This window comes from Emydura macquarii, unplaced genomic scaffold (genome assembly GCF_026122565.2).
Source record: "Emydura macquarii macquarii isolate MOO-44397 ecotype Brisbane River unplaced genomic scaffold, CSIRO-AGI_Emac_v2 contig_1045, whole genome shotgun sequence".
NCBI classification, from domain to species: domain Eukaryota; kingdom Metazoa; phylum Chordata; order Testudines; family Chelidae; genus Emydura; species Emydura macquarii.
Genome location: NW_027131182.1, coordinates 5,235,420 through 5,248,595, shown reverse-complemented (window position 1 = coordinate 5,248,595; position 13,176 = coordinate 5,235,420). Strand labels below are relative to the sequence as shown.

The following is a 13,176-nucleotide window of genomic DNA, read 5'->3' as shown; positions in this document are numbered from 1 at the left end:
GGTTTTGCCAGTATTGCTTATTTTGCTTGTGGGAGGAGGGAGAAGGAGAGGAGAACTGAGCTAAGCTATATTGTTAAAAGCATAGTTATTCCAGTATAAGCTGTGTCCCCAGTAGGAATGGCTTGTCAATATAATGTACCAGCAAATGCTCCATGTGTAGACCTGGCCAAAGAGTTTTTGAAAAGACTCTGTCTATTGTCATGCAGGCTGAAATCAACCTGGTATCCTAATCCAGGGGCAACTGCTGCTCATAATGATAGAGAACATTAAAAAACCCAAATGAAGCATCAGTAACAACTGAGTAGAGTCTTTGCTGGACTAGTTTAGGAAAAACCCTTATTTTTATATCCAGTTCTTATAAATGTCATGTTGATGGCAATGTTGGGAATAAATGATAAAGATAAATGAGCTCTGTAGACCAATGATCTGTAGCTAGGTCATTTGAAAAGTAAGAGGGGTCAATGATTGAGTCCCTTGACCACCTTCCTAGTGTTGAGCTGAGGATTCATACTTGGGGAAGAATGGAGGGAGAAGAGTGGTCTGTTAACGTTGCCATTTTCAGCTGAGTATGAACTTGTTCTGCAGGAACATCACATTGCATTAGCACATGGCAACACCAACATGGTGGTGATGAAACACTACCATATCGTGAGGGTTTAGTTGGCTCTGGAATTTACTTCAGGACCTTCTTTATGATTTCACTGCATCAAATTTTGGATCATCATGAAAAGCAGTGGGAGGGGGCAATCAAATCTCTAACTCTCTCAGCTCCTGAAGTGAATGGAGCTTCCCGCTCTCCACAGATTTATAGTCTGAGAACCTGGACTGCTCTGCTCAGGACATTCCCAGCCCTGGTGCTATCAGTTGCTTTGATAGGTGGGTAGTTTCTTAAAGAAGGACAGAGGAGACATCATCTTATTGGGTGTAGAGGGCCAACATAGGTCTGTGCATTGCTTACGTCCCAACTTGAGCATTCAAGGTGCACCAAGCTTCCTCTTGGCTTTATATACAAACTGGAATTTCACCCACTTGTCATCTTTGAACGCCAAGGGTCACTGACACACTTTTTTGATACAAAGCCCAAGTGCTAATGAAAGCACCAGGTGCACTCCGGTTAGATCAACGTTCTGTTGAGGTAACATTAAAAGAACTCAATTCCCTGACAGACCACTTGATTTTACTGCTTTCAGCACCATGTTTTAGCAGAGCTTCACGGCCTGTGATCTGCTTGAATGGTGTAATGGTAACAGGAAATATATTTTTCATGAACAGCTTCATCTAAATTGGCTTTTTTTTTATTGAGCAGGCAATTTTTTTTATTGTCCAGGGGATGATCTGCTATGTTGTTAAACCAGTTAACAGATGCCGCTTCCCCCAAACTGAAAATGCTCCAAGGACTCTTTGAATAATTCACAGCTCTGCCAATGAACCAGTTTCACACTGGCACATGGTGTGATACCCTGTTACTGAAAAGGAGGCTGGGGAGCAGGAATGAGTGATGCTTGATTAGATTGTTAGGAAAACAATTCATCTTTTTGATCCAGTATGCACTGTGTGGCCAGTAGTAGTATGTCAGGGTGCCAGTGTCACTGGGAAAGCAACACAACTCACCTTAGCATTGCGTGATGAGATTGAGGAAATGTTCATTTGCGCAGCTTGATAGTCTTCTCCTGTGGTTGTTAATATGCCCAGGGCCATCCATAGATACGTGGTACATGTGCCACTCCACAGGGCCTCCTCACATTCTTTGCTGCCCTACCCCATCCAGTTAGCAGCCTAACCCTCCCCTCCACATTACCCAGTTATCTAAACCACACTGCTGCCCCCACTGGATGAAGAAACCCTTCTGACTTCCCCAACAGTGACAAGTACTCTGATCTCCCCTTCCCTTAGTGAAAACCTTCCTATATTCGTCTAGTAACAAGCATCCCTGCCAGCCTCCCACTCCTTGATGTGCTACTGGGGTTATGGACATCTGCCTGAGCCTTCCCCCACTCCCTAATGTCTTATTCTCAGCAGGGCTCCAGAATGTGGAGCTGCCAGCCTGACCAGCTGTTGGACTCTCCCACTCTTCTCTCCCACTGCTACTTACTAATGAAATCCAATGATGTGATTAATATGCATGTGCCAATCAGAGGTGTTTCTCTAGTATAAATGGGGTCCAGGTTTGCCAGTCTACTCGTTTATCTGCAAATAAACAGCTTGTTGGAACTCCACTTTCTCCTCTCTAGAAATGAAGTGTCCTTAAAATAGTGGTCTAGTGCCTGTGCCCTCTCCAACTGTACACCTGCATTCCTCTCCCCGATCATCCCACATTGCTGCCTACCCTTATATTGTACTAGTAGAGGGAATGAGCAGGAAACCTTTCTTTCTGCTTTGCTGCCAGCTGTGGATTCTTTTTATTTCCATAACCAGTTACCTCTCTTCTGCTTCTGAAACAATTGAACAAGGATTCCCTGAAGGACTAGTGAGCCCAGTAATTCAGGATAAAGCTCATATCCTAGCAAGGAATTTTGGTGACAGGTGTGAAATGAGCTTACAGTCTCAGCTCAGTTCCTGTTGCCCATCTCACCATTGGCTTGACTGGATAAAGATGGATGCTTGGCTGGCTGTCCTTTTACCTCTTGGAGTTCTTGGTCTAGATCAGGGAATGGGGCTGTGTTTCTGAAGCTTGCATTGCAGCAACCTCTGCTGCATGTGAAGTCTCCCATGCTAGCTGCCTGGTAACTTTTATCACTGTTTCAAATTCTATGTAGTTATTTCCCCCTCTTGGATTTGAGGGCGTCTCCAGCAGCTTAATACCTCAGAACCTTCAGTATTCAGGTGAACACCGGATAGAAATGGCCAGGACGAGTCTCGCCAGTTGTGGGCTCTGGATCTGTGGTTGGGGGTGGCATTCAGGAGGGAAGCAGCTGTTGTGTGTTGCAGAAACTGCTTAACTGCTGTTGCCATTAAGTAAAGGAATACGTTATTTCAATATTGTGAAAGAGTTAATATTTTATATAAACCATTTAAGATGCCTTAAGTGTTTGTTGAATGGACACATTCATCTTTGGTTTCACGGTGTCAGATTTAGTGTGTTTTCCCTGTTATGCTGCTTTGCAATTAACTCCTCTTCCTTTAGAGAAGACAGGTTAAATTCTGGAAGTATGGCATCTGCTCTGAACAGGTTTTGATGGCTGTTTCGTACTGGTACAGGCCTCTTAAATGGAGTAGGATGAACTGTCCATAACTGAAATACGGCATGATAAAAGTTCAGATCAGGGCCACCTGTGCCCAGCTGAAGTAGTTTGTTAGAGCTGAATGAAGGCTTGTGGTTTTTATCTGACAGTTATTTTATGTTAAGTGGAAATCCATCCTTTTGGCTATTTTCTGACCGTTTTCTGAGCATTCAGTTTACTGTAGGTTTTTCAGTTATTGACGTGTCTGTCATATCCTTCAGAGCAACAGCTACACAGCCAAGTCTATCTCATAAATTGAATAAAGTCTGTTCATTTTAAAAAAGATAGATTTACATGGCTGGATAACAAGGGTTTTTTTTATCTTTTTTTAATTTAAGTGAATTTTTGTGGATTTATGGTTCTAGCAGGCCTGTTCCTGGCTACTATGTGTATATCATGAATCTCTTCTTGAAATGGTGAGCTCAGTGTTACATATTCCATGGGAATCCTAGAGTCTTAGCAATCCTAATGCAGCACTGTAGGGATAATCTTGTGGAACTCAGTTGTGGTAGTAAAGATTTTTGTAAAGTCAAGCTTCACTGAGATTCTCTTAGGAGTGGAGGAGCTCAGTCTGCATGTTGCATGGGTGTGCTGCTCCTACACACCCTCGAGACAGTGTTGCCTAGTGGATAGGATAATAGGTTGGGGCTTGGGAGACCTTGATTCTGTTCCCAGCTCTACTGCTGACCTTCTGTGTCATTTTGGGCAAATTACTTCATCTCTTCTGTTTTTCTTCCCACCTTTCTGTCTATTTAGCTAGTAAACTCTTTGGGGGCAGGAATTCTCTTTTAGCTTAGCATAATGAGATTCCAATCTCGGTTGGGATCTCTTGGTGGGTTGTGGGAGTCAAGGTGTCAAACTCTTTAGTGATGTTTCCTTTGCTTATGGCACCAGGTTGGCCAAATCTGAGTGTTGTGTCATCTCTGGTGTAGCTTTGTTTATGCTGGCAGTTGGAATAGTAACTCTGAACAGCTTTGTTCCATAGTACATTTCATACAAAAAGGTCTTAAGCTTTACACACTGTGACATCATTACAGAAATGAAATAATAATAGCAAGCTGTAACCGAGGAAGAACTTGTGGAGAATAAATTGGGGAGGTGGCGAGAACCAGGAGGAAGATGTTCCAGAGGCAGACACTGCCGAGGATAAGAGTCTTGCACCAGCAATGGCAAGATGGTTGGGAAGGACAGAGGAAGCAGGTGTTAATTGATGGGAAGAGAAGAGGAGCAAAGGCTGAAGTGGGATGGAACAGTTCCTTTGAGTTTGAGAGAGCAATTCTGAATTGGAACCTAAAATGAGTGATGAAGTTGGGATTTTTTGGTTACTTCATTCTCCCATCCTATTTGTCTGTTTGGTCCTCCTCTTCGATCCTATCTCCCATTTAAATTGTGGTCCCTGACAGCAAGGACCATTGTCTTCGTTACATGTCTGTATGGTGCTTAGCACATTGGGGCCCTGATCTTTGATGGTAGTTGTGACTGTGGGAATGATAATGGCCATGTATTAAATCTGATGGTGGCATCTGCAAGTGCAGGAATCTGGGGAGGTAGGAATTAGGGAATCCCTGGAGGAGGCTGTTTGCAGTCATCAAGATGGGGGGCATGCAAGGGGGTTAAAGACTTCAGTAGATGAGGTGTCAAGGCAGTGGCAACATGGAGGCTTCAGTTTGTCACATCACTTCAAGAGAATCTCTGCTAAAATTTCCATGCGATTGCCTGAGGAACTGAACTCCTGAAACATGGCAGTGCCAACGTGGAGTAAAAAATTAACTCCTCCTCCATAAATGTCCATTAGCTGTCAGAATATTAATTGGAGCTGTTTGCTAGGCTGTCCAAGAGGCAAATGAGCGGAACGTACTTGACACAGTTGGCTGTGAATGGCCGTGGTATGCTTTTCCCCACCTAATGTTCCTGCACATATCACCCACAGATCTCCGGCCTGCGTCCCCTCTACTGTAAGCATTATCTGTTGTGCCAAATGTATCTGCTCATTCCAGTGCATGCCCCTCTGACTAAATCAAACAGCCTGTTGGATTAAATTAATGGCTAAATGATAAAATGATTTAGGGCAATTAAAATGATTAGGGGTATGAAAAAGCTTTCACATGAGGAGAGATTAATAAAATGGAACTTCTCAGTTTTGCAAAGAGATGACTAAGGGGAGATATGATTGAGGTCTATAAAATTATGACTGGTGCGGAGAAAGTAAATAAGGAACTGTTATTTACTCCTTCTCATAACATAGAACCTAGGGGGTCACCAAATGAAATGAATAGGCAGCAGGTTTAAAGCTAACAAAAGGAAGTATTTCTTCACACAACGCACAGTCAACCTGTGGAACTGCTTGTCAGAGGATGTTGTGAAGGCCAAGAGTACAATGGGGATCAAAAAAGAACCAGATAATTTCATGGAGGATAGGTCCATCAATGTCTATTAACCAAGATAGGCAGGGTTTGCTGTTTGCCAGAGGCTGGGAATGGCCAATGAGATGGATCACTTGATGAGTACCTGTTCTGTTCATTCCCTCTGAAGCACTTGGCATTGGCCACTGTTGGAAGACAAGATGCTGGGCTAGGCAGACTATTGGTCTGACCCAGGATGGTCATTCCTATGGGAGTTCTCATCAGCCTCTTCCTACTTTCACAAGTTTGCCTACTATTTCTGTAGGAACTTGCTATCAGAGTTTTCAGGAGGTAGGAGCATAACTCATCCAAAGTATAAACAAATACGAAATGTATCTGTTAAGTACTAAAAGAGAAACTTCCCAAGACGTCTCCAGTGTCTGAAAGTGAAAATGTTCACGGAACAAAGGTATTTACAGATAAAGGAAAAAAAATCATATTCTTGATTCTAATCAGTGGCTCTGCTGTTCAGTTGTGAGAGAGCCAAAACTCTTGAGCACAGTGGTTCCCAATCTTTTTGGACTGAGGGCCACAGTTATCATTTTTACAACCATGAAGGACCACTAGTCTCTGTCAGCAGGCCCCTGTCCTTTCCCTCCCCCATGTAGCCAGACGGAAGGAGTCCTCGCTGATCTCCCGTCCCCCGGCTGCAGCCAGGAAACCGCACACATTCTGTAGCCCTGTGTGCTCCACATGGGTCCCTAGGCAGTGGCTCCCTTCTGCAGCCAGGGGGGACGGGAGATCAGTGCTCCCCTCCCTCTGGCTCCAGCAGGGACTCCAGCACCTAGGGACCCAGGTGGAGCACTTAGCTGTGCTCCCTGCTACAGCCAGGGGAAAGGGACCTCTGATCTCCCATCCCCTTGGCTTCAGCAAGGAGCCTGCACTGGTCTTGTAGCCCCGCAGAAAGGTGCTCTGCCTAGGAGCTTAGGACCTTAGCAGATCCTTTTCCTTCTGCAGCCAGTGGGAGGGGAACAGTGGGCCACTTTGAAGGACCCCATGGGTTGGGAACCACTGCTTCAGCATATGGCCAGGCATATGTTTTAATACCATTACCATGTTTCTCACGTAAGTCTACAGTGCTCCTGTGTTTCCTTTCCCCGTTGTCAGAAGAGATTGAAAGGAGTATAGAGCATAATGCATTTGAAATGACTTGAATAAAAAATGGTCAACAAATAACTTTGTCAAAGGGAAGGACTTTGGATTCTGTGAATCTGAATGACCTTGGAGGAGGATAATTACGGACACACATGTCCGATTTATCTATGTTTTAATGTTGTTTGTATACAGTACTGTGTGTTACTAACATTTAGATGTGGTTTGTGTCCTCTCCTTTCTTGGTCACTTCCCAGTTTTGATGTAGACAATGAGATTAGAGTGATACATTTATTCAGTAAGGGTGAAATTCACCCCTCAGCGGTGAATTTTAGCCTTTGTGCAGTGTATTTAGTACTGGGAAATCCCTAGGGAATACAGCAAATACAAAAAACAATACTGTTTATCTATCCAAAAAATAATTGAAAATATTTTTTAAAGGGTGAGTATTGTGGGTGCATACAACTCCCATTCGCTTCAGTAGGCAATATGCGCACATTCTATATATCTGTGCACCATCTAGGTCAACGAAGCCTGGATTCCAGTTGGGGCCTCTTGGTCCTAATGTAATACAAATAATCTTTTGAGGGCAGAATTATTCCTAGATGAGTTTAAAAAAAATAAATATAAGGGAGCTGGACGGTTCTTTCTTACTTAATAATTTTTTGTCTGCAATTTATATTACTTCAGATCTCCGAATATCCAGTTGATCTCAAAGCCAATCAACTACCCTTCTTGCGTAATCCAGATATTCTGGTAGGTGAAAATGACCTGACCGCTCTAAGTTATCTCCATGAGCCTGCTGTCCTACATAATTTAAAAGTCAGATTCTTGGAATCGAATCACATCTATACCTACTGTGGTGAGTATTACAATGTATCTGCATCAGGGCTTGGGGATTTTTTTTAAAACTGTTTAATATTAATTTCTTATGTGCTAACACTGATCTTTTTATAACAATTTCATATTTACATAGCTCCTTTTATCTGTGGATTTTACCATGTATTCATTAATTAAGCCACACAATGCCTCCTGTAGAGCGGATAATGTAATGCCTGGTTTAAAGATTAGAGTGATTGAGGTACAGAGAGGTCAGAGATCACAGTGGGTCAGTAGCAGAAGTAGAACCCAGGTGTCCTGTTGCAGCCTATAAACGGTGTTAGGTGAAGAAATAAATAGAAATTAGGTTTTGGCCTAAATTACTCTACTTATAGAGGAACGTGGGAAATTGAGCTTGTTAGTGTGAGAGAGAAGTTGGAGAAAACTGACATTAGCAAGGAAGTAACTCTGGGTTTTGTTGCTGTGTTTTGTTATAACTGATTTTAATGGTGGGTTTTATGCGGGTTTTTTAAATAGAATTTGGAAAGTTTTATTAAAATGCTATGTATATTGAAAGCATGAGTACATCGGTACAGATGCTAATTTAAATGTGTATTGTAAAGAGGTGATGAATATGTTAATGGGTATCTTTAATTTTATTTAATACTATAAAAGGAGTAGCTTTGCTAAATTGCAAGAGAGATCCAAACCCAATTAATACCAAAAGGATATTGTTAGGTTACAGAATTATAAACTATACTTCCACTGTTGCCAGTGGACTGATCACCAATTGATACACCCTTCTATCTTTGAAAGTGAATATAATTGTAGTACCTGTGTAAAAGGTAATTGTATGCCTGTTTGCTTAATTAATACATTTTCTCTTAAATACCGGTTCTATCATTCAAAGTGCCATCCAGGTTCCTCTATTTAATTAAAATTGTCTGTAATAGACCTAGAGGCTTGAATCTGAAAACTAAGTTTGGTTTATTGCATTCTTAGCTTTAACAACTTAACCTTGAATTTTACATGGTGCCAATTAATGTTATGCTGTCCTCCTGTCTCTTTCTGTATCCACCAGACTGCACCCCTTATGTAGCAGGTTAAAATAACATTAGTGTCAAATTTTAAGCCCCCAAACCCAGAAAATATTTAGAGTAAGGTTTCTGATTCTATCCTTCTCTCATGCTGTTGTCAATGGCTATTGCAGCACACATACCTTTATCCATGAAAAAAACCCTCCCAAATCCATGGGGAGTCCCATGGATTTTCCTCCCCCCACTCCTGTATGGATAAGATTACAGCATGGGGGTGGGGCACATGGTTTTTGGATGACTGCGATTCCTAAGCCCAACAGCCTGACTTCATGATGAAGTGAGCAATCTGGATTTTCTATGGGAAGGGAGAGAGGAAATTTTAAAGGCGTGCGTTTGTTTGGTTTTTTTTAATTCAGATCTTTCATGTTCCTTTAATGTGATTTGTGCCTTTAATTTCCCTTAATCTTATGGTTTTGCATTTTTACCTGAAGTCCAGAAGTCGTAATAAAATCCCTGAAATTATTTTGGGTCCAGGAGAATTTCAATTAACTGGATGTGACTTCACATGATGAGCTTACATTCATCTCACATCTTTAATGCTCCTCTTCTGTAGCTGAATGTGAACTGTTGTCTCCAGCAGTGCATCAGTCATTTCTACAAGATTCAAAGAGATGCTGATATAAGAATCTGGACCCACTTTTTTTTTGTCTCCTTATATTTAAAAAAAAAAAAAAAAAAAAGCGTAAACCATTGACTTTGTTTTAATTCTAATGTCTGCAGGGTTTGTCTGTTCTATTTAGGTATTGTGCTTGTGGCCATTAACCCATATGAGCAGCTGCCAATCTATGAACAAGATGTCATCTATGCATATAGTGGCCAAAACATGGGGGACATGGATCCTCACATCTTTGCAGTGGCAGAAGAGGCCTACAAGCAAATGGCGAGGTGGGTGGAATGTTGGTTAAGAGGCTCACACTCAAAACCATGGCTGTGTTCTCTTGGTGGTGATCAAAATAATATAATTTCAGTTCACAAAAATGAAAATATTGAGTGTAACTTCATGGTGGACAAGGTAAAATTTTGCATCTCAGCTAGGAAGAAAATCCTACGCAATATCTGGGCCTTTTATTTTTCATAAACCCAACAAAAAGGGAAAACTTACCCTGGGGCTTTATGCTCCCCGAATTGAAAGTATACTACACTTTTTCTGCCCCCAAATCTCCCCAGCAGTTCTTTGTGCTTTGAGGATTCCAGCTCTTCAGGATGCTGCCACAGGAACCAGGATATTAGATCTGGTTGTTTGCTTGACACCACTACAGATTGTGATACAACAGCTTTTAGTGGTTGTGGCAGTGCCAAGAAAAAAGAACCCCAGGATACTTTTTTAAATAAGCTTTGCTGACTCTGTAGATGACATCCATCTATGTCCGTTTTGCTTTGGTCTTTACTAAAATGGTTAATGGTGACCAGATATTTAATACAATGAACATTAACAACAAGGGGAGAAGGAGAACAAGCCAAAAGAGAGAGAGAATAGGGTAAAGAATATCTAGGTAAATTGGATTATTTGAGTTGGCAGGGCCTGATGAAATCCGTCCTAGGGTATTTAAGGAACTAGTTGAAGCAATCTCAAAACTGCTAGCAATTACTTTCGAGAACACATGAAGGACTGGTGAAGTCCCAGAAGACTGCAGAAGGGCAAATATAGTATCTATTTTTAAAAAAGGAAACAAAGAAGACCTGGGGAATCATAGACCAGTCATCCTTACTTTGATACCTGGAAAGATACTGGAACAAATTAAGAAATGAACCGTTTGTAAGCACCCAGTGGATAATAGGGTTATAAGGAATTTCTTTCTCTGTCAGATCTAGTGGATGGGGGGGACGAATAGACATGATATGTCTTGATTTTTAGTAAGGCTACTGCACTGTCCCACAACATTCTCACAAGTAAACAGGAAAATGTGATCTAAATGAAATTACTGTAAGGTGGGTGCACAACTGGTTGAAAAACTATACTCAGAGTAGTTATCAATGATCTGCTGTCAAACTGGGAGGAAGTATGTAGTGGGGTCCTGCAGGGGTCACTCCTTGGACTTGGGATAATGGAGTGGAGAGTGTGCCTATAAGGTTTGCAGATGACACCAAGCTGGAAGGGAACAGGATTAGAATACAAAATGTCCTTGGGAATTGAAGAATTGGTCTGAAATAACAAAGATGAAATTAAATAAAGACAAGTGCAAAGAACTACACTTAAAAAGGAAAATGAAATGTACAACTACAAAATGGGAAGTAACTGGCTAGGCTAGTACTGCTGAAAAGGATCTGGGATCTATAATGGATGATAAACTGAATGAATCAACAATGCGATGCTGTTGCTAAAAAGGCTAACTTTCTGGAGTTTATTATCAGGAGTGTTGTAGGTAAGATGGGGAGGTGGTTGTCCTACTCTCCTCGGCACTGGTAAGGTAATAGCTGGAGCACTGTGTCCAATTGTGACAGATTTTAGGAAAGATGTGGATAAATTGGAGAGAGTCCAGAGGAGAGCAACAAAAATGATAAAAGGTTTAGCAATCCTGTTCTATGAGGAAGGATTTAAAAAACTGCGCATATTTAGTCATGAGAAAAGAAGCCTGGGGGAACCTAATAAGTCTTCAAACATGTGAAGGGCTGTTAGAGAGGACAGTGATCAATTTGTTTTCCATGTCCACTAGCTATAGGACAAGAAGTAATGGACTTAATCTTCAGCAAGGGAGAATTAGGTTAGATATTAGGAAAAATTTTCTGACTATAAGGGTAGTTAAGCTTCCAAGGGTATAGACTTCCAAGAGAGGTTGTAGAATCCCCATCATTGGAGGTTTTTAAGAACAAGTTGGACAAACACCTGGCAGGGATTTTCTAGGTTTACTTGGTCCTGTGTCCGTTCAGGAGGCTGGATGTGGTGACTTTTTTGAGGTCCCTTCCAGTCCTACATTTCTATAGTTTGATTGTTCCTTAGTTAAACCTTTTGGTCCCTAGTGGAGCACTAATGCAAAATATCACACTACACTTACACCATTAAAAGCCTGACCTAAATCCATAAAAACAGGACAATGAGCTAAAACATTGATAGGTACTGAGCACCCGTGGATGCTATTGACACTGATGTGAGTTGAGGATAGTGCTCAGCACACTTCAGGATCCAGACCCAGGGTGGATAATATCTTTTGTTTCTAGATGTTGCTGAGAACAGAAAAAGATGACTTGCAATATTTTGCAGTTTTCCTTGTGGAATTTGCTGAGTGTAACTCATCACATTTTAGTGCTTTCTCTGTATCATACACTTTTATTAGTTTTATTTCTTTAAATAAAAGAAGGAAATATTTCACTGAAACAGAGCATAAGTTTTTATCCATGTATAATTGTTCTGTTGAGTCCCTCATTAGCAGTGTAAAAGTTTTCATTGCCATTACTTGCAGATAGTTGACATAATGGAGTGTAGAAGAGATTTTTTTAATACCTCCAATTGATAGAATAGCAACTTCTCTATGGAGCCCTACTGTAAACCCTCTTGCAGGGATTACTCTAAATACACTAAATTTAATTAACGTTATGCCAACAAATTGACTTCAGCGCATAAAAGTCCCTGACAGTTTTGATCTTGATGTTGGGAGTTCACGTACTTCAGACAATAACGTGCCTTGTAATCTGTGTGACAGTTTTCATTTTTGCAGCAAATATGTATTAAAGTGACCACACAAAATGTCTTATGACAGAGAGAAGTATTTGATATTGAGAATTAACTACTAGACCATCCTTTATATGGGGAGGAATCTGTGCTAATGGAAGATGGTAGGTGGTCAACAGAGAAAAATGAATTTTTCTCTATGCACTGAACATATACAACATGGGTGGCAGCCATGCGAGCTTCCTCGTACTACCCTGGCAATGTGTTTCAAATGTGCTATGAGTGCACCATTTCTGGAGGTGAGAAATGGTTCAGTCTCCATATCCATAGAATTCTGGCTACCTCTGTTGTGACTTTTAACACAGCTAATGTGCTAGTTGTGGCACTTCTCCTCCACGAACAGAAATGCGAGCTTCAAGCCATTTCTAAGAGGCTACCAAATAATTCCCACTGGAAGGTTCATGTTGGTTGCTAGCAGGCTGGGTGGGATTTGAACTAGTTATCTGGACGTGGAATGTTTCCATATCCTACTGCCATTCTTCTCGTGAGTGAGTTCACCAGTGAGTGATCTTGTTTTAACTTGATGCCGTTTTAAGATCTCCCAGAAAGCATCTGAAATTGCAGGTGTTTTGTCTGCCGGTTGTAATTCTGAAAGATTTTAAACCAATTCTGGTCATGATTTTTCTCACTAGATGAGATGGTCAAGTTTTTATCCTGAGCGGCTTTACAGGAAAGTTATGGGACCAAAGGGTGAAAAATGCAATGTTATGTCAAACTTGAAAGACACTCTATTTATGACTCTGGTGGGCTGTGCTGTACAATGGTATTGCAGTTAACAGCAGCTCTTATTTGTCATCATGTTGGAATATAGCACTTCTGTGCTCCCCATGGCTTAGACTGAGTGACTCTGTGGCTACCATTATATAGTAATGGCTTTT

General features: G+C 41.3%; 1 protein-coding gene across 2 annotated transcripts in view; it reads left to right on the top strand.

The window, feature by feature from the left end:
• The window catches only part of MYO5B (myosin VB), a 364,799-nt gene that overhangs the window by 103,773 nt on the left and 247,850 nt on the right, over window positions 1–13,176 (top strand). Inside the window, exons 3-4 of one of the 2 annotated variants that reach the window (XM_067545400.1) lie at window positions 7,406–7,577; window positions 9,372–9,516. In XM_067545400.1, the coding sequence (XP_067401501.1) occupies window positions 7,406–7,577; window positions 9,372–9,516 (317 nt within the window). The remainder of the gene's footprint in view (window positions 1–7,405; window positions 7,578–9,371; window positions 9,517–13,176) is intronic. The other variant, XM_067545401.1, reaches the window with a different exon arrangement.